Below are 20,667 nucleotides of genomic sequence, written 5' to 3'. Positions count from 1 at the left end.
AAAATCACAAATATCTGAGTATTCAAAAAATTATTCAAAACATAATTCCAGTTTTAAGGAATGTATGTCATTTCAGAATAATTTATCAAGAAATTCTATTACAATTAATTATCTTATCACTGTTAATAAATACTAGCTACAAAGACAAATTTATACTAAAATTAAAATATCAAGTTATTTCATTTTAAGGATAGAATGATCCATGATAAATCCATGAACCAAGATATAAACTAGAGAACTATGATGGACTCTATGTACTAAATTATTCACAACAGAGATCTTTATTATACAGGAGATCAACTATGGCCAATGCCTAAGACTTCAAACTATTTTTTGTAATAGTGGTTTCTATTCTATTAGCAAGTATCTGTGGTCCTATTTAGCTAGTTTCATGGGTCTCTTAATGCCATGTTCTGTCTGTAAGACGCACCTAATAAACAGCGGAATAAATGAATGAATGAATCAGTAGTGAATGAGCTACTAGTTCAAAATTCAGCAGCCTCCCAGCCCCGGCTCTGCTGGTAACTACTGTGCAATCTTGAGCGAGTCACTTAAAAGATTTGACTTAGATGTACTTCATTCAGCCCTCTGGACGTTCGTTTTCATGACACATATATTTCGAGCAGTCTTCGTGGGTATAAAAAAAAAAAAAAAAAAAAAAAAAAGAACACAAACAGTAGGGGGCAGCAGAATACTTCAGATCTTATATTTTTAGCTGACCCTACACTTGAAATCCTGAGAAATTTCATCTGTTCCCGTCTTTAAACAGCTTAAAAAAAAAAAAAAAAATCCATCTAACAGCCGAGATGGTTCTGTCAGTGTCTTCATTATTGACAGTCACAGGGGCTTATTTTGCAGCCTTCAAATCAGACGTGACTGACAGGGTAAATTGAAGGCACCACAAGAATATTTCAGTTTGAATCAAAAAGAACAATATATTCAAGGCTATTCTTACAAATGAAAATTAAAACACATAAAATAATGGACTGGGCTTTTAGTCTTGTAAACCCCCTTTCTAAATAGTTCCCTGATTTTAGCAAAACCTCCACCTTACCTTGCTTGATATTTTCATCCAAGCTGTGCGTGCTTCATAGAAGGATGGTTGTTAAATTAACGGCTTGCCAGTGACTGCATACAACTGAACGGTCTGATGGTTCAAGTTATATGTTATCATTTTTCATTACAAGCATGTTTGTTTCCAAACAGATTTAGACCTTTAAGGCTACATATATTGGAATTTTTTCCAGTTTCATGTCAGAAAAAAATCATGTTGCCTTAAGATCACCAAGGGGGTAGTAAAAGGATGGGAAAAAAGCTGAACGCAAAGATGGTTGGCAAATACATCTGCTGCAATTCGTAAGGCAGTAGCCCTGTCAAGAACTATTACTTATTCGTGGAAGTTTAGAAATTGCCACTGTGCTCTGTGAAATGCTTAACATACTGAAAACTAATAATAATGACAAACCCTTAGTCAATTTACCTTAAACTGTAACAAATGTCTCTCAATTTGTATGTAACGCAACAACCACATACTGCTTTTGCATGAGAAGCGAGGGATGGTAGAAAGGTTCCTGCAATGTGAATACCGGTTCGAACGTAATATATATATATATATTTACCTGCTGCAAAAAGCATGACAGCAACAGGTCTGTAGAAGCGCCTTCGAGATCCCACGCAGATAGAAATCAAACCCACCAGGAATGCAATAAGAATGATGGCAGCACCGCCCAAGAGTAAAGCCAGAGTAGCAATCTGCCAATCTGGAAAGAAAAAAAGAAAGGTATTGCTTTTGAGCAGTCAATCCTCAAAGAATCAACAGAATGATGTTTAGCAGCCTGCACCTAGCTGCAGCTAAATATATGGGATCTTACTGCATGCTAAGCATCCTCTAGGAACTGAAATGTTTTGCAACAAAAATTACTATAAACGTCCTTATTCAGAAAAGTCTCTTATGCTAAGCTCAGCAGTGTTTTTAGACAAGGGGTTTGCCACACTTTCCAAGGACTCTACTAAGCCTTCATGGTAAATTGGGTGTCCTTTCCATAACCTGTTTTCATTATTATTGTTTTTTCTATTGAGCTATAAAGTTCACAAATCTTAAGTATGAAAGTTGAGAATATGACGAAATTTTATATATATTCATACCCCCATATAACCACCACCTACATTAAGATATAGAACATTTTCATCACCGGGGTTCCCTCGTGCCCCTCCCCAGTCGATAATCACCCTCCCACCCAGGTTAGTAAGGGACACCTATGACCTCGGATTTATTTTTGCCTGTTCTTAAACTTTATGTAAATGGTATGAACTCTTTTGTGCCTGGCTTTTAAGTCTGGGATATTGATTTTGTGTCTGGCTTTTATGTCTCTGATATCCACCCATGTTGTTGTGTGGCAGTAATACATTCTTTCATTCTTCCCCCCCCCATCCTTTCTTGTAAAGCCTTCCTTCTCCATACCACACCCCCCCCCAAAGAAACCAGTTTTTATTTGCTTATCTTTTCCTCTTCTTCTCTAAAACAACTCCCTCAGCAAAATGGCATCAGGAGAATTTGTTGCTGTTTGTTTTTTCCTCCTCTCTTTCATTTCATTCTAATCTCACTGTGGTATTTACCACAAGGATGATTTGTGAAATTAAGTATTCCCAGGGAGCCAAAACGTACTCTAAAGAGCTGCTGGCCCCCCTTCTTCATTCATACGTGGAAACAGCAAGCATATATTGACCATGTGCTGTGTACAGGTCTCTGTACATGGATACTCTGAGTCTCCCATGTGCTGAGTGAAACGTAAACCTCGCTGAAATGCATGTGTCATTTCCTATGAAGATACAGAAATAGCATGACAGAAAATTGGCCCATTTCCCATTCCATAAGAAGAGGAGAATGTTCTCCAAGAAGCAGCAAAGTGAATATATGAAAGCACTATCCAGTTTAGGAAGCATCACAAAAAATGATACTGTGCAGAACATTCTTCAGTGGGGGTCCTTTGGAAGTCCCAGGCTCCCTCTTCTGGCCCTCGCTTTAATGTATGTGCAGAAAACGAAAATAGACTTTAATCCATGGTTAAATTGCAATGTAGTCTATCCAAAGTCAAGAACTCGTGATATTTTGATGCTGCACTCTGAAATTACCCCTCCAGAAAGCTTCCAAAGTGCACTCTTTACCACTGTAGGATAAGGGATGAATGGAGGAACCTATAAAACCCTCGGAGTTTCTTCTTTTCTTTATACTTATATATCTCTGCCTCAAGTGTCCTCTTCCACATCCTTGCCTTCTAATAAATTCTGGATTTATAACTGGCACTGAACCAGAACTCGCACTGTATTCAGGAAACAAACAAACAAGGAGAAAACAGAAAAAATCCACACTTTTAAAATATAAAGGTGAATCGCAAGAAAGTGGAGAGCATTTTTATGCCACCTATTTGTAACAAAGCCATATAACTTCAAACAAAAGTATATCTGGCTTTCAACTAGAGTTTAAAAGGATAGCCATACTACGGATTTTTTATTCCATAACAGCATGTAGGTTTGAATTAAAAAAAAAACCAAAAGAATAATCCTTACATTTGGAAGTCTCTAAATTTCTTTGAAAAAGTTTATACATAGCACAATTATTTTTCACTTAACATAATAGAAACCCTTCCGAAAACTTTTAAGTTGAAATTTCTGAATAAGTAAAATTTTTATTGTATCAAAGTGTTTGGGGTAGAAAAAAAAATCCATCCATTCATCTATCAAATTCTTTAAGAGAGACTATGTCGAGGGGCGCCTGGGTGGCACAGTGGTTAAGCGTCTGCCTTCGGCTCAGGGCGTGATCCTGGCGTTATGGGATCGAGCCCTGCATCAGGCTCTTCCGCTATGAGCCTGCTTCTTCCTCTCCCACTCGCCCTGCTTGTGTTCCCTCTCTCGCTGGCTGTCTCCATCTCTGTCAAATAAATAAATAAAATCTTTAAAAAAAAGAGAGAGAGAGAGACTATGTCGAAAACTTTCTAGTTGGACCACTATTTTTATAAAATGATTATTACTTTTAGCAACTTTCTCCAAATTACTTTAAATAAGAATTTTTACAGACTCAATTTTAAGTCAAGATACAACTAAATATTCACTCACTTAAAAAAATAACTTAAAAGAATGCTTTTTTCTGATAAGCTCTTTCACACAGCCCAATATCTATGCATAAAATGCCACACATTTGACTATTTCCACTTTTAACCCAAAATAAAAAAAGGAATTTTGATTACTTTTCTCTACTTTAAGTATCCTCTAAGAATAGCTAAAATACCTGTATTTATTTGCATTTTGTAAAAACGAACTAAGATAGAAAAAAATTGGCAAAATTTTCCCACAAGGGCCAGACAGTAAATATTTTCAGCTTTGTGGGTCACGGTCTGTGTTGGAACTACTCAACCTCTGCTATGTAGTGTGAAAACAGCCATAGACAATATGTAAATGAATGAGCATAGCTGCGTTCCAATAAAACTTTATCTACAAAAAACAGGTGGTGGGCTGTTTTTGACCCTCCAGCTAAAATTCACTACCTCTGGTCTGTACTTTATGTACCATTTAAAAATGTTGAACTTTTTTGTATGTAAAGGTCTCTCAGACATTAATAATCTCATAATGAAGTCAATCTGATAAGTGAGTAATACAGGAGTGCAAAGTGATGCCCACCCAACTTAGCAATCGAAAAGTACAAAAAACCCAAATCTCACAAAATGTTGAATTTCCTTAAAATAGTAATACTTCATGTTGTATGGAAAACCAATAAAACAATAGAAGCCACCAGGAGAATAACACTTATTAAAAGGGACTAGAACCTATTAGGAAGGGAACCTCTTAGAGCACAGGAAGTAGTTCTAAAAAGTAAGTGAATACAACCAGTTCTGATTTTCTTCCCCTTTTTTTTTTTTAAGTTTTATTTATTTATTTGAAGCGGGGGCGGGGGGCAGGAGGTACTCCCTTATTTTCTTCTAAATGTCCTATGTGTATTTTTAGTACTGAGGGTTGTGGCTAATGAGAAAGTCATCCTAGACATAAAGTCAAAAATGCACGTTACCAATATCACACTGTAATATTGCTACCCTTCCTTTTGGTCCTTAACCATAGATAACGCCTGTTCACACGGAGAAGCCATTTTATTTTACAAGAGACTAGAACTGGGCCCTGTCTGTCACTGTCCTGGCCCGAACCTGGGCCTTAGACTGAGGTATTGAGCTCATATCTCTGGCAGACAGTGCCAAGTTTTGAGATTGTTGTCATTATATCCATTTGGAATGATTCACTCAGGCAGGTTGCCCAAGACCAAAGCTTTAATTCGCTGATCAGTTGAACAATCAGGAAGCCAAAAAAGTGGTCCGATAAGGCTACCATTGTCAGTGAGACCCAGGGCACTTCTCACGGTTCAGCACTAGGCACTCTGAAGCTGACAACAGTGCTTACAGCATCGCGCCTCTTTCAGTAAATAGTTAGAATCCACTGTCGAAATATTAGGGCCTGCATCCCTTACCGGTGAGCTAAAGTCAGGGACCCTGCAGATGGGCCTGATACCACTTCCTCTTTCTTGTTGAACAAGACTAGAATACAGAGAATTTTTAAAAAGTGAAAAATAGTTTTACAGACACCTAGTAATGGCCATTAAAACAATATACGCTGGGCTTCATGTATCCACATATACTTCCTTATCTACCAAATGTAGATTTAACAAAATATACATATAAAATGTTTTGTTATATACTACAGAACTTGAACGAGTTTATGGTAATATTATAATAAATGATCAGAAAACTTGTCTTTACACTAATGGTTTTTCCATTAGAAGGTTTGCATGCCACAAATACTCGCTACCCCCATATTCAGTGTTTGCAAAACAAATTGAAGTGTCATAAAATTACCAATTTTCAGCCCCATTTCTTAAAATAAAATCATCTATTTTAAGTTCTCATAATTGGTTAATTTCTACATCAATCTTAGTTCCACAATTTTATAGCCCTCACAGTATTTAGTCAGATGAAGTGTTAAGAGTCCTTAGAGATTTATTACTCTGCATGAGTTTTACACATTTCTATAAATGATAAACTGACACCGTAGCAGAGCAGTGAACATAAACCAGCTCTGCAGAACATCAATGGCCATGGTGCTATTTTACAAATTGCAGTGCTCTGCACAATTAACACTGGTCATTGTTCAATGTCAGGCCAGTTGATTTGAAATTTGGGTTTGGTTTCTGAGAGCTCAGAAAACAAGTTATAATCAGTTTTGATGAAAAAAATGGACATCCTGGGTCCATAAACCAGGGAAGACTCAAATGGGCTGAGAAGAACATTTTGGATCTGGAACTCACACCTGAAATGAGGCTGCCGTAGTATATGGCAGGTTCTGCTTAAGAGTATAGCAGTCCCCCCTTATCTGCAGTTTCACTTTCCATGCTTTCCGTTATCCGCAGTCAAACACAGTCCAGTCTGGAAGCAGATGATCCTCCTGACGAATCACCAGAAGGTCAACAGTAGGCTACTGACTACTAAGGCTACGTCACAATGCCTATATCAGTCACCTCACTTCATTTCATCATGTAGGCGTTTTATCATCTCACATCATCACAAGAAGGATGAGTATGGCACAATACAATATTTTGAGAGAGGGATCACATTTATATAACTCCTATTACAGTATATTGTTGTAACACTTCTGTTTTATAATCTTAGTTATTGTTGTTAATTTCTTACTGTACCTAATTTAAAAATTAAACTTTATCACAGGTATGTGTGAATAGGAAAAAACATAGCATATATAGGGTTTGGTACTACCCACAGTTTCAGGCATCCACCGGGGGGTCTTAGAATATATCCCCCAGATATGGTGGGGAGTGAAGGGGACTACTGTATTTTGGCGAAAGTGACACAGTGGCACACAGAAGGCACCGAAAGTGCACCTATGGAAGCCAAGGCTCAAGATAAGTGTGTGCTTCTCTATCTACTATTGCTTTCTCTAAAACAAGAAAAAAAAAAGTAAAAAATTTTAAAAAAGGAAAAAAATAACAGGAATTAATATATATAATGCTATACTTTCCCCCGCAGTTACAGAATCAAAATTGGGCAGTACTCATATCGTAACATCAAGTCCAGCATTAATATGCAACTCAGGAACTAAATTCAAGTCCTCTTTCAAGGTATTTTTATTAGCTGGCACCAGAGTTTCCAATGTCTATAAATGCTTTAGTATTCTGCAGAATTGTGCTGACTTACTTTACGGTCTAATACTTGAGACTGGTCTGAAATTGCCACTGCATTATGAAAATTCTATGAGCCACATTATAATTGCCAAATTGGAGAATTCACATTCCTTGACGGAATTCGTGGTCAAAGTTTACTTCCAATTTTCAGGAAAGGCAAAATCTTAATGACAGTACAGTTTCCATACCTTTGAACCAAGGTCAAATGTACCACACCAGTGCCTAAAGCTTTCCTTCACCCACCTCATTTCAAAACCTTTAACTTGTCAAACACTGCCTAATTTATTTACCTCTGTAGGTATTGTTTATACGCTGAAATTAGTTCTACTGTATGTAAATCCCTGAGCACACAATTGCCACTTCTTCTAGGAAATTAGATAAAATTAAACAGCAATGAAGAAACAGATTTTTAGCCTTAGAAATTCAACTCCCACAGTTTGGGTGGGTAGTAGTTTCCTAAATGTATTTTAATGTTTTAATAGGGGAGTATCACTGTTTCCTATCATCTTGACACCACCTCAGAGGTCATCCATAAATCCTCCCTAACTCACCCACATAAGCTAGATCATTTCACTCATCCCCAGAACACCCTCAGTTCTTCTAAATACTTTTATTCACTTGTTGGGCATATGTATAGCAAAACATTTAAATTTATTTTAATTATATTGGTGAGAACTCAGAAAGCGAATTCAGTATTTCCAATTCCATTTTATCATCAGGAATGGGAAATACTGGGATGGTTTATATTTGTGGAGGGGAAAACAAGCTCCAGTTGCAGAATAACTTTTCAAACCCAAATTCTCTAACACATCCATCTCTTCACAGAAGACCATGCCTTTTTCCTGACTAGCTCATCTCCTTAGAAATTATGGCATTGAATTATTTTCATCAATTGTAATTTAGGAATTTGAGATTAATGCTACATATTTCTGGGTTTGGACAGTAAATCCATTTCCTCATGTCTGAAGAATGAATCAAAACGGTGCTGTTACAGCCAAAATATTTCTGGAGGTATCAAATGATACATTTCACTTTTTTAGTCTGCATGTGGGAAATGAAGTGGAAAACTGAAACCATTACTGAGGGAGTTTAAACTTTGTTTTCTTGGCTAAGTTGCATTCTGACCTAAATCCATCAGTGTTGCATTAATTTTCCACTATTCCATGAGATACAGACACAAAGATGGCAAAAGAAGAATTCCGATTCTAATTTCAATAATTAAAATGACGTCTTTTCAATCAACTAATATCAAATCTAACATTCTTCACATGCAAACAAACATTTAAAGCAAACTATGTCTTTTACAAAATGACAATATGAACACTGTACACTGTGCTGCACAAAGTGAAATGGACTATTAGAGAAGCACCTACCTTGTTAATCAAGTTGCAATGATACAACTTAAGAGTCCTACTCTTCAGGCCAATTTATGGATAAAAAAATGTGTCAAAAGGGCAGTGCCCACCTGACTTTAAGCACATACATGATACCAGGTACCACGCAAGTAAGTGATGCAACAACTCTAATAACCAAAATGCAGGTTAATTTTGCCAAAATTCTAGAAAATTCTGGTTGTCCAAAAGTACCGGACAGGTTACTAATTTTCAATCCATGACAATTTCATTCAAGTCTTTTGAATTATTTTGTGTTGAAGAACACACATCTCTTTTTCTTTAACAAATCAAGGGTTGTTTCAACTGCTTCACAGAATTCTATCTTAGAAAATTTGGTGAAAATGCAATTTATCATCTAAATACCATAACATATGGTATCTTTTCCCCCAAATAAGACCAGTATATACAGTGCTTTAGCAAAGACGCCTGCTATTAAATCATGTTGCAGAATTTAGCCCCCCCCCCCAAAAAAGACACACCATCACCACTAATGACTGCTGTTTCCTACCCCGTACTATGTTAAAAAGCTTTCATTAGCATTTGATGGTAACTAATATTATCTAAAGGGTACAGGTATTTCTCAGTAATTTCTAATCATACTGTTTTCATAAAGTTGTGATGAGTTTGTTACACTGAACATCGTTTCTTCCCCACTCTTAGGGAAAAAACCTAAGGATACAATTTAGAAAACATGGTTATCTGGAAAAGCAGGAAGAAGAAAACCCACACCAGAACTAGGAGTGGGTGACCTTCCTCTGTTCAACTGAAAATCTTCTGTGATGGGTTTAGAGTACCTAATAATAATCAAAGGGTAGACGGAAGACAGCCAGTCACCCACGATCCGTATTGAGATACCCTCTTAGTAAATATGGGGGGGATAAAATTGGCAAGATAGCAGTTCCCTGTTAGCAAACTTCTTTAGATCTCTTCTATCCCCCTGCAGAATTTAAACTTTTATTTCCTCCTTTATATTACTTTGTACATTTATATGATTTCGTTGTTTAAAAGCAAGTGTTTCATTCATCACCTTGCTGTCCCTAACTAGCACAGTGCTGGCATGCAAACTTGCTAATTCTGTACCAGGATAATGCCTACGCCCTGCTATGAAGTCAATGAATATGTTTTAATAAAGTTAATTCCTTGGGCACATGTGAGAAGACAGGAAAGGGGAAAGGTCATTTCTCTCTTTAAGTCACCTAGGAATAGACACCACGTTACATTCACAAAGTACTACTGCAACATTTTGATGAACTTTTGGTTTAGGGATTTTAAAACACAACAGCAATAAAACCCCCTTTGATGGAAATTTGAGTTATTTTGTGGGTGTGCCTTTTTTACACATTGAGGATATGTCACTCATAGGTCCCAGCTTCTACGTTTAAACATCTTTTTGCTAATAAACATATATTTTGGAAAGAGAATCAATAGGTGACATTATGTTGAAACGTGGCTCATTAAACTATCATTTAAAACCTCCCAACAGTTAATATAAGCTGCTAGAGATAAAAACGATCTACATATTTTAACTTCGTCCTTTGAGAACTATGGATGCCTTGTTTTTGCAGATTGTTTTGTTTTGTTTTTTAATGGGAGTCTTTGGTGCCAAAGGCAAGAAGACTACAATAGAATAGAAAATTGATGGTCTACTAGTGTCTCAAAATCCCACACAAATACAGTAGCAAAAAAGGGCAAGGAAAGGTGTCCTTGCCTAATTTTCAAGGGAGATGATCCAATACTTTGAAAAGACTGGTAAGATTTAACTGCCGCTGCCTTTGACATATAAGGATGAAATTCTGTTTAAGGAAACATCAGTCTCTTTGGATAAATAAATGTATCTTTAAAAAAAAAAGCCAGGATGCAGTAATAACTTGATCTCGTGAAATTTGTATTCATTTAATCAATTTAAGAAATTTACATGGCCGCCTTCCACATACTGGCAATTATGATTCAACTTAAAATTAAACAGATGTTTTAAAGCATCCTATCCTGGCAAAACTTAAAGAAAAAGAAGTTTTGTTGATTTTTAAGGACTAGTCATGCCAACAATGTAAATTTGATGACAGGAAACATCTAAAACTTAACAGGACTTACTGACATATGAGTCCATCTGAAGATCCTAAATTCTATGTGAAATCAAATCTTGAATGATTATAAAAAGTAGACATCTATCTCATGTGTAGTACTTAACCTCTGCATCCAAAGTTCCATACATGAGAATACGCAACACACCTTCAAACACCAAAAGATAGTTACCTGCAATGTGACAGGAAAGTGTGAAAACGCACACTGCAAAAATACTTCAGACAAGTACAGTCCCTACTGAGTCACTACCATTGCATCTTCCTCATTTTTTCTTATCCATGTAAGAAATTTGCCTGGGCAGGAATACTTTTAAAATCTTTTCTACTCCAAATGTGCTATGATTCTGCAATTCAATATATGGGCAATTGTCAGGAAAAGAATTTTGTTATTAAGGGAAAAACAAGCAAACAAAAAATAATTCTGCAACTCCAACACCTTTCTAGCGCTACAAAACTTGGCTCCTGTCTGAAATTTTAACATTTTAGTGTTCGTGTACAAAGCATCTATCTCCTTAGACTCGTAGAGAACATTCTTTAAAAAAAAAAACCCTAAACTAAAATTTTATCAGCAACACAAAGTAGCAGATTAGACGCCAAATTCTTAATCAGTTTGAGCCTTGGTCATTTGAGACTATAAACCAAAATGTCTTAAGGTCAGCTATAGAGAGTGGTAGAAGTTCTCTATTTGTAGACAGGTTAGGTTTTTCAGTTCATTTGATTCCAAATCCAAAGTAGCCCCATACAAGTGACCAATCATTAAAGCCATGTGTTAAGTGCAGTTTTTGCCCCAGCCAAATTTTACTTATCTAATTGATTCAGTTTTTTTTTAAGATTTTATTTATTTCTTTATTTGAGAGAGAGAGAGAGAGAGCGCCAGCAAGCACAAGCAGAGAGAGCAGTAGAGGGAGAGAGAGAGGGAGAAAGCATGCTCCCTGCCGTGATCATGACCTGAGCTGAAGGCAGATACTTAACCAACTGAGCCACCCAGGCGCCCCTGATTCAGTTTCTTAAAGGAAGAAGCTATGTAGTTGTCTTTGTTCTTCAGAGGCAATAAAGTAAGAATGCAGATTGGCAGCTAGACTTCAGTGTCAGACTCTATGCCTCAAAAGTCCCCAACAGCATCTCTCATCCTCCATGTTCTTCTATAATGGGACCTTGCTGCTGCTCCATCAAGAGGGGAGTCCAGCTTTCCTCCCCTGGAATCTGGGCTGCCATACAGCTCCTCTGATTTTCCAGGCTAGTTAAGACAGAGACTGGTTCTCTTAGGTCCCTCATTCTGGGGAAAACCACTCATCCTGTAATAAGTTCGATTATCCTGGGACCACCATGCTAGTAAGGCCTGTCCCGGCCGAGCCCAGTCTCCCAGCCATTTCCACCAAGGTGCCAAACCCACTGAAACCATTTGGAAGATCCTGCAGTTCCAGATGTTAAAGTCCCCAGCCATTCAAGTCACCCTCAGCTATGTCCCCCAGACATCCTGGAGCCCCAGATAAACCATCCTCATTATGCCTTATCTGAATTCTTGACCCACAGAAGTCATGAACGTAATAATATTGTTGTTTTTATACCACCAACTTTTGAGGTGGTTTGTCTCCCAGTATTAGTAACTGGTACTCTCTGGGAAAAAATATCTCTACCACTGACGGAAAACTTGGTAAACTTAACAAAATGCCTGGTCTCTTTAATAACATAAAGGAATAACATTAGCTACCTTGCAAGTTTACTGTGACATTGGGAATAACTGAGATGTCTGCCCTGTAATAGTACTGATAAAAAGGGTAGCTATTAGATAATAGTTTTGTTATCATGATCTACCAAGAGCATTATTAAATGTCTGGTAATGCATAGCAAAATTTAAATTTGAAACGAACAGCTTACTTCATTATTCAATGCAAAGAGTTTACCTTAATTAAGGGGGTGGGAGAGTCCTCAACTATCCAAAAAAAAAAAAAAAAACCCACTTTGGGCTTGTTTTTCTTAATATATATAAGGAACAAACACAACCCTAATGAGCAGGTACTTTTACGTATTTAATCTTAATGAGAAACCATTTGAAACCATTAAATTATACGAGGTCACACGAATGGAAAGTGGCCAAATTCAGGGCAGTTTGAATCTAAAGCCTCCTGTATTCTCCACAACACTACTCTGCCCTCCTACAGGATTACATTATAATTTAATATTGTTCATATAGAAATTTACTGTGGTATTTAGGTAATGTATTCCAGGGACTTATTTTAAAGCATCTACAATCCTTTTCACTAATATGTCTAGTAGTACTGGGTGTATCTTTGGTCTCACTAAGTGTTCTTACCATTAACCAAAACTTGAAAGAAATTCTTAAAATATATTCCTGACAGCAAGCAAAATCTATTGCCTGAGATATGCTTTTGTTTGTTTTGGTTTTATTGTGAAATGTTTTATGAAAGGCCAGGCTTCTCGCACACCCATCAAATCCCTTTGCTGACAAAGACTGATCTAAATGGTTCCCTGGAGATTACAATCATTCTGTAAATGTGAGCAAAAGAGGAATTAATTGTATCTGCCCACAAATTAAAACGTCCTTTGTAAAAGTCCATCTTGGGAGCTTGAAAATCTTACGCGATGGTAAAAGAAAAACCATCATGAAGATCGTGAAATAAGTTATACTTGGTTTTCTCCAGTTTATTGAGAAAGTTTTGGCGCTTAGTGCTACTCTTTGTATAATTTTCCACCCACCTATGCTGTGTAGGTTAAATAAAACTGCATTTGTTCTACTTATGTTCTTTTTCAGGAAGCCAGAAGAGCGTCTAACTGTCTGACCTCCAGGAGTGCAGAACTATTTGTAAACATGCATCAATATCAACTCATGTCGAGGAAGAAGTGGAACCTTTCCTGGAGTAAGTCACATTGTGAGGTTTCCCAATTCCATTCTGTTTCCCAATGAAGGTATGGATTCAAAATATGCACAGAGGACAGACATCTGAATTCAGAATCACCAAACCTCAGATTTTCTAAGATTTGCAGTTGTTTAGGCAGTTTGGTTTATCTTAAACTATGACCTAAGGTGGGTTTTCTTATAATGCCTGTTAAAGTGGAATTTTCTACTAGTTTTAAGAAAATGAGCTACATATAAAGCACTCTTAAGAGAACCTCTTGTCAACTGAAAATAATAATATTCACCTGTTATTAGCATACAGTGCACACTGCCATTTCAAAACTGCCAGTGACTCATGTTACAAATGAAGCTATTTTTAGGACAGTGCACGAATGATGTTAACAATATTCCTTGAAAAAGGCACTACTTGATCAAGTACTTCATGGATGGAAAAGATGCATAGATTCTGTAGATGGAAAGATGGATAAATGCACTTGTTATATCTTAAAATTACTATTAGTAAAACACGTTCATTTGGCTATCTGTATGTCCTTGCTTTTTGCTTGGTCCATGAATCACATGGAAATCAAATAAGGAATCTGCCTTATATGAAATGGCTATATATTTATAAATCTTAAAAACCACCCTAGAGGTTATGCAGCACATTTGATGTCAAGTTTAGGGCATCAGCATTCTGTATCCACTTGAGAAATCCTATTTGCACTAAGGATTCTTTTGTAATAGCTATAAAATCCTAACAACTGTATTCTAAACAAAAGTTATCAAAACTAAATGTGACTAAGCAAAAGCCAAAAACACGACTACCATTAAAAAAAAATCTGATTAAAGATTTATTAAAAGGCTGCCAAAATCAGTAGTGGGGAAAATGATCCTTCAATAATTCTGTGGCCAGCAGCCATGTGAGTACTACCTATTCGAAACTTCCTAACAAGCATACTTTATTATTTTTTGTTTCCACCGCGAATGACAGTCTATTGGCCGTTTTTCTCATTTGTCTTTTTGGAAAACTTATAGTTTTAGATGAATGCCTGGACTGTCCCCCTACACTGAATTGGGCCACCAGAAAGCATTACAGTTGACTGACACCCAGATTACTGGTTCATCCTAGAAGTGCTGACGCAATCTTCAATATACCAGGACACAAAAGGCATGGTTCTGCTTTCGCTTAAAACCATAAAACGGGTTATAAGCAGCAAACAACGCATATTTGGTACCAAAATTAAAATGCAGCTTTAAAAATAATGGCTGAGGGGAAAGTTTCCGTAGGAACTGAGCCTAAGTAGGACATATTGTCGTCAGTAGAAACATTCCTGAAATTTCCCTTCTGTAAATACAAGCCCGCCTCTTCATAGCAGTTTTAATTTTAATTAAGACAAAGGTTTTTAATTAAGCCCCGAAGATCCTGGTGAAGGGCCTTCAGTAAAACTGTCCTTGGTGGCTCCTCCCGAGGTAATTCATTTCAAGAGACAATGAAGTGGATCTCTTAAAATCTTCAGAGAAGACATTTCCCTCCCTGCTTTCTGCTACTCCACACAGCAAACAGACTGAGAAAAGCTGCCTGCCCTCTGGAACAGGCAAGAAAAGCATTGCTCGTTTCAATTGAAGCTTCCCTCTTCGTTTCCAAACATTTGTGGATAGAAGCTTCAAGTTCACAGAACATTTTAAGAAGGCACATTTTGTAAAGTGGGGGAGAGAGAGAGCAGTTTTCCATATTTTGTTTCCTTTCCTCCTGCACCCCCCACCCACTGCCTTGGAGAGGAAAAATGAACTGCTACTACATAAAGAAAGTCAAGAACTTGTTCTAGTTAGCCTCAAACAAAACCATCTCCATGCCTCCCACACCATTTGCTCACCAGCTACACTTTTTCTGGGATGAAAACTATTTTAAGCAAAATAGAACTGAAGCTGATTTTCAGGAACCCAAATAGAAATAAATGCTGTGGTATGAGTTTCAGCAGAAGGGTAGGTTAACGGGCTTAGGGGAAAAAAAATCAGAAACTGTCCCTGCCTCCAGTTTCCACCTTGTAGAGACCTCTTACCACTATATTTGCATCAAGCTTGAGTCTCCCTATTTCCTTGCCTGGAGAGGGAAAAAAAAGCTGAGATAAATGGGTATGGAGGCAATTAAGGAGAGATTAGCAAACACTGCATACTGCTCAACAAACTCCGGTTGGCTTCTCCCCATTCCCCACATTCCTGGCCAAGAGAAAAGGATACAGGTCTGAAAAGAAAAGAGGAGTAGAGGCTGGTTTCTCTAACCTATCTCAAAAGTCTTTATGCAATCAGGGGGCTATTATTTCAAGAGACAGGAGAAAGGGGCAAAAGATTCCCGTTGCTAAGGAGACATGCAGAAGCTGGCATTCCTACATAAATTTCCATTTCTATTGGAGAGCAGAAAGAAAAGATATTTTCTCCGAAGTTTATTTGGATCCCCTGGTTACTGAAGAAAGGCATTTTACCAATTTATTTTATCTTTAGTTGTAAACAACCAACCCTGAAAGAATTAAAAGACCTAAATGTTGACCTCCTGCTGCCAACCAGTCCCCTCCACAGTGAATTAAGCAACAAAGACGAAACCCCGCAATGGGAATTTTGAAGTAAAATCAGAGAAGCAGAGTTTTGTAAACAGAAAATCAAATTTATGGAAGAAACTTAACCAAGTGAACTAATCTTTCTTGAAACAAGAAACCAAAGACAAAAGTAAATCAGGTTTGTGTGGCATTTGTGCTATTTTCAACTTTCTTGGAACTTGAAACGTCTCCAGTAAAGCTTCATAAATAGTCCCAAAAAAGACAAACTGTCACGAAGGAATTTAATCAGTTTCTTAGGGGTACGCGTGGGTAAGTGTAAAATTACGGGCAGGTCCTCTCCCTTTATTCCCCTTTCTCTGCACTGACACCAGCAGCTGAAGAATCAAGATTAGCGAGAAAAAGGGTTTACTGGAAGAAATCGGAAGTTGGCAGATTTCTGCTAACGGCGTAACTGGGGCGCAGGGGAAGGCAACCGGGGATCAAGGAGAGAGGAAAGCCCCCTCCCCGGGGCAGGGTAGCCCCAGTGACTACCTTCTTCTCCACCCTCCACTCCATCCGTTTGCAGCTTCCAGTGCTAGCTGAATAAGCCACAACTTTCCAGGCATCTGTGAGTAAGTAGCTCATGGAGAAGAGAAAGGTCTGAAGGAGAGAGGAGGTATTTGGAGAGGAAGAGAAAGAAGGGCAACTCACAACCAACGACGTGTCACCAAAAAAGGAAAGGAAATTACGCCTGTCTCTCTTCCAACTCTCCATATCCCTCAGAAATTTAAGGAAATAAAACCCAAACCGAAACTCCCTGGGGAAAACCGAGACAAAGTGGAGTAGAGCAGGCAGAAACGTGGGCACTAAGAGGTAAACTCAGGCAAATTCCTCCTTGAGAGAGGAGGGAGAAGAGAGTGGGGAAGACCAAGCAGAGAACCCACGGCGTCTTGGTGGAGTTGGGGCGGTTTTGCTTGTCTCTTTTTTAACGAGTGTGGAAGGCGTCGCATTTTTAACACAGCCCCACGGTTCTCGCCTTAAATGATATCAATTACCCCAAACAGCATACGTGTTACTCCAGAGCCCGAGGAATGGCCACGGGAGGACGGAGAGGGCGTGGGACGTCGCATTGGGTTTGGCGACCAGGACCGGGGAGAGACGAGGGCTGGGGATCGGGGAGGCGGCTGTAGCCCAAGGGTCCGCCAAGGGCCAGGACAGAGCGGGGCGGACGAGGGTAGGGGACTCAGAAGGAGGGGAGAGAGGCGGTGGCCGTCCGGGTAGTGGGGCACGGGGCAGTCCGGGGTGGGAGGCAGGGGTCGCGGCGCGCCGGGTCCTCACCGCTGCTGAGCGTGGAATCGCAGTGCCAGCTGTCCAAGCTGGCGGGTTTCCGGCAGGACTCCCACAGGGACAGGTAGTACTGGTGGTCGGCCGTGACCCAGGCCGGGCTCAGCACGGCCCCCAGGTCCAGACACAGCGCCAGGAAGATGCACACCAGCCCGACCAGCTTCAGCGGGGTCAGCACCGACACGCGCACCTCCTCCATGCCGCTGCCCGCCGAAGCCATGCCCCGGGCGCCGCAGCTGCCCGCCCCGCCGGAGGCGAGGTCGCCAGGCGGGACCGGAGAGCAGTGAGCCGGACCTCCTCTGGAGGGAAGCAGCGGAGCCGCCGCGCGCCGCGAAGGTGAGTCTGCGAGGGGTACCGGCCGGGGTCGGGAGTCTTTTGCAGCCGCAGCGACGCCGATCCCGCCGCGGACCTTCGCTGCCAGCCCCGGGCCGCGCTCTGCCGGCGCCCGCTCCGCCCCGGCGCGGCCAGGCTAGCTCCGCCCCGGCCCCTCCCCGGGCTACGGGAGGCGGTGCCGAGCGGGGAGGGGCGGTGGGTCCGCACCCGGCCGGCGTCGAGCTCCCGCTCCCAGCGCGAGAGGCTAGCGCGCGCCCCGCCCCTTGCCAGTGCGCGAAACGGGTCCCTCTTCTCTGATCCCCAGTGCGTGGCGCGCTCGGAACGGGTTGTCTCCTCCGCAGTGTCCGGCACGCGCCGAACCCAGTGCGAGCCCTTCGCCCCGGACTGGTTGCGCGGGGCAATTCCCTGCAGTGGCTTGGTCTTCGGCCCCGCCCCTGGCCTCTTTCGCTCCGGGGTCCCCTCGTTTCCCACCCCCCCCTCCGCTGTCACGTGGGTTTCCTTTTCTTAGCGAGCCTGGGTGGGTCCTTTTCTGGAAGGCGTCAGCTGTGGATTCATAGGTTTCTTGGGCTGTGGCCGTTGTAGCAAAGAGCGGTACTCTCTGTGGGTCTCTCTGATGTAAATCCCCCCACCCCCAGCCAATTTCTCCTCCCGGGGTATTTGGAGGAAGGAGAAGAGTGACAAAAGGCATAGTCCTCTTTTCAAACCCAGGACGGACTCAGTCTCGGACCCGAAAACCCCGCAGTTTTTCCTATTTCCTAACTTTCCCCCAATCCTGCCGCCGCTTCTATTCTCTGGGCTTGCCTCCTTTTGCGCCCCCTATAAAGGGCAATTGCTTAGCGAACGCCCGCGCTAAAACGGGTAAGAGAGCTCCTGCAAAATGTGAATAAACCTTACTTGGCTTCTCTGGGGCTCTGTTCTTTGCGCGTTGACTAAAACCTTTATTCATTCGGCTTTGCACTATGCCAAGTTAGATCTGAATTCCTCCCAGGGCATTAACTTATTCTTGTGCCCCGCAAGCCCTAGCCCAGGGCCTGGCATAGAAAAATGGCATATTTTTAAGTAATTAATCACACATTTATTGAGCACCTACTGTGCGCTCCGAGCTGAAGATTCAGAACAATACGACCTAGCGCTTGTTCTTAAGGAGACTCACTCACTCTTTCCTTTGTTTGTTTGTTTTCCTATCTGTGAGGAATAAACACCCCTTGAAATTGACTTTGTGGTTCTGTAATTGACTAGTGCAGCTTGTGCTTGGCGGGTTGTCTATTGTATCTCTTTGACTACTTTCCATTTTTCCTATAAAAGAAGCAATTTATTGAATAGATCATTGGGGATGGGGATGTTCCCAGATCTTTCACCATCTGGAAAATTTGGTAGAAACCCAAAATAGTGGTTCAGATCTGAAGAATGAAAGAAATGCCTGCTCTCTTTTATTGTAACACTGTCTTCGGCACTGTGGAATTTCATACTTTTGTTGATAATTTCTTTCCTTGCAACCACACCTTTCCATAGAGCTGACCACATTTTGACTGAAACAACATTTTGAATGGAAGAAACAATTGAGTTAGTGTCAAATGACTTGAGAATAAGAATCAACTCAATATGAAATAAAAACCCATGGTTTTCTTACATTTGGAAATTAGAAAATTGGCAACTTCCCCCTTACCTCTCAATTATGATATGTACTGCCCTTACAAAGGAATGCCTAGACCACTCTGAGCTCCTTAACCTCTAACTTCCAATAAGCTTCTCGGTCTCCCAACCTTCCAAGGAGAAAAAAGCCTAAGCTCTTATCAACGAAAATGAATTGAACACTGAAAAATTAAAAACTGGGATGATTAACAGGGATGACCAGGACTGTGATATTTTTCTTTTACCTGGATTTATGTTTGTGGGTTTAAAATGTACATTTGAAAATAACATTTAAGAAAATTTCTTGACTATGCCTCAAAGTTATAAAGAAGTCTTTTTTTCTCCAAGTTTTATAACCTGCCTTTAATAAGTTTTATTTCCAGTCAGCCAGTATTTTTCTTTATCTTTGTTTCCTCTAATTTGAGTTTCCTTCCTTCTCCACTTCCCCCCTAGCTGCTCTGCACATTTTGCTTCATTTTTCTGGCTTGTTCTCAGCTGCTTACTTGAGTGAATCCATCTTTCTTTATACTACCTACAAAATTTTCTCTGTACTATCTCCAAAATTAGAAAAATAGGCCATTTTTAACTACAAGCACCCAAATTCACATGAAATGCTCCATTCCTCTGTTAATCATTTTTAGAATTTGCACAACACAATACAGATCTACCATCCTTAATCCTCACTTTTAAAATATGAAAACCTCTCAAGACAAACTATTTTGTTGTCTTTGTTTTCATAAGTTTATAGCAAATTCGTTTGGTGGAAAAAACAATTCCAGACTGATGTGACGCTATTTATGGTTTTTGTTTATCCGCACTTAGAAATATGCAGCCACAGAACCTGTTGGGTATTGTCTAAATTTAAAGTATATTCACCAGAGTGTCCCTTTTCTTAAACAGATTTTATTTATTTATTTATTTATTTATTTATTTATTTATTTGACAGAGAGAGAGAGGGAGAGCAAGCACAAGCAGGCAGAGTGGAAGTCAGAGGGAGAGGGAGAAGCAGACTCCCCACTGAGTGGGGAGCCGGCCATGGGGCAAGACCCTAGAATCATGACCTAAGCTGAAGGCAGTCACTTAACCAACTGAGCCACCCAGGCACCCCTGCACCAGAGTATCCTTAAAAAATCTGAAGAAGTCGAAATTCTTCAACACAACTAGCCAAAAACTTTTAAATAAGGGATGGTGGACTTACATTTTACACTAAAGATGGGAAAAGTAGTGTGGAGCATTCCAACAATTAGTAAACATTGAATGAAAA

At 39.9% G+C, this 20,667-nt stretch overlaps 1 protein-coding gene across 1 annotated transcript in view; it reads right to left on the bottom strand.

Annotated features, from left to right (window-relative positions):
* The window catches only part of TMEM47 (transmembrane protein 47), a 29,967-nt gene extending 12,158 nt beyond the window's left edge, over positions 1-17,809 (bottom strand). Inside the window, exons 1-2 of the mRNA XM_045788974.2 lie at positions 17,433-17,809; positions 1,620-1,760 (exon numbers count right to left, since the gene is read on the bottom strand). Of these exons, the coding sequence (XP_045644930.2) occupies positions 1,620-1,760; positions 17,433-17,658 (367 nt within the window). The 5' untranslated portion in view covers positions 17,659-17,809. The remainder of the gene's footprint in view (positions 1-1,619; positions 1,761-17,432) is intronic.
* Positions 17,810-20,667: the final 2,858 nt, after the last annotated feature.

This window comes from Ursus americanus, chromosome X, assembly GCF_024610735.1.
Source record: "Ursus americanus isolate L20-20 chromosome X, mUrsAme1.1.p, whole genome shotgun sequence".
Taxonomy (NCBI): Eukaryota; Metazoa; Chordata; class Mammalia; order Carnivora; family Ursidae; genus Ursus; species Ursus americanus.
The sequence above is the reverse complement of the archived record's forward strand: the minus strand, read 5'-3'. Positions and strand labels throughout refer to the sequence as shown.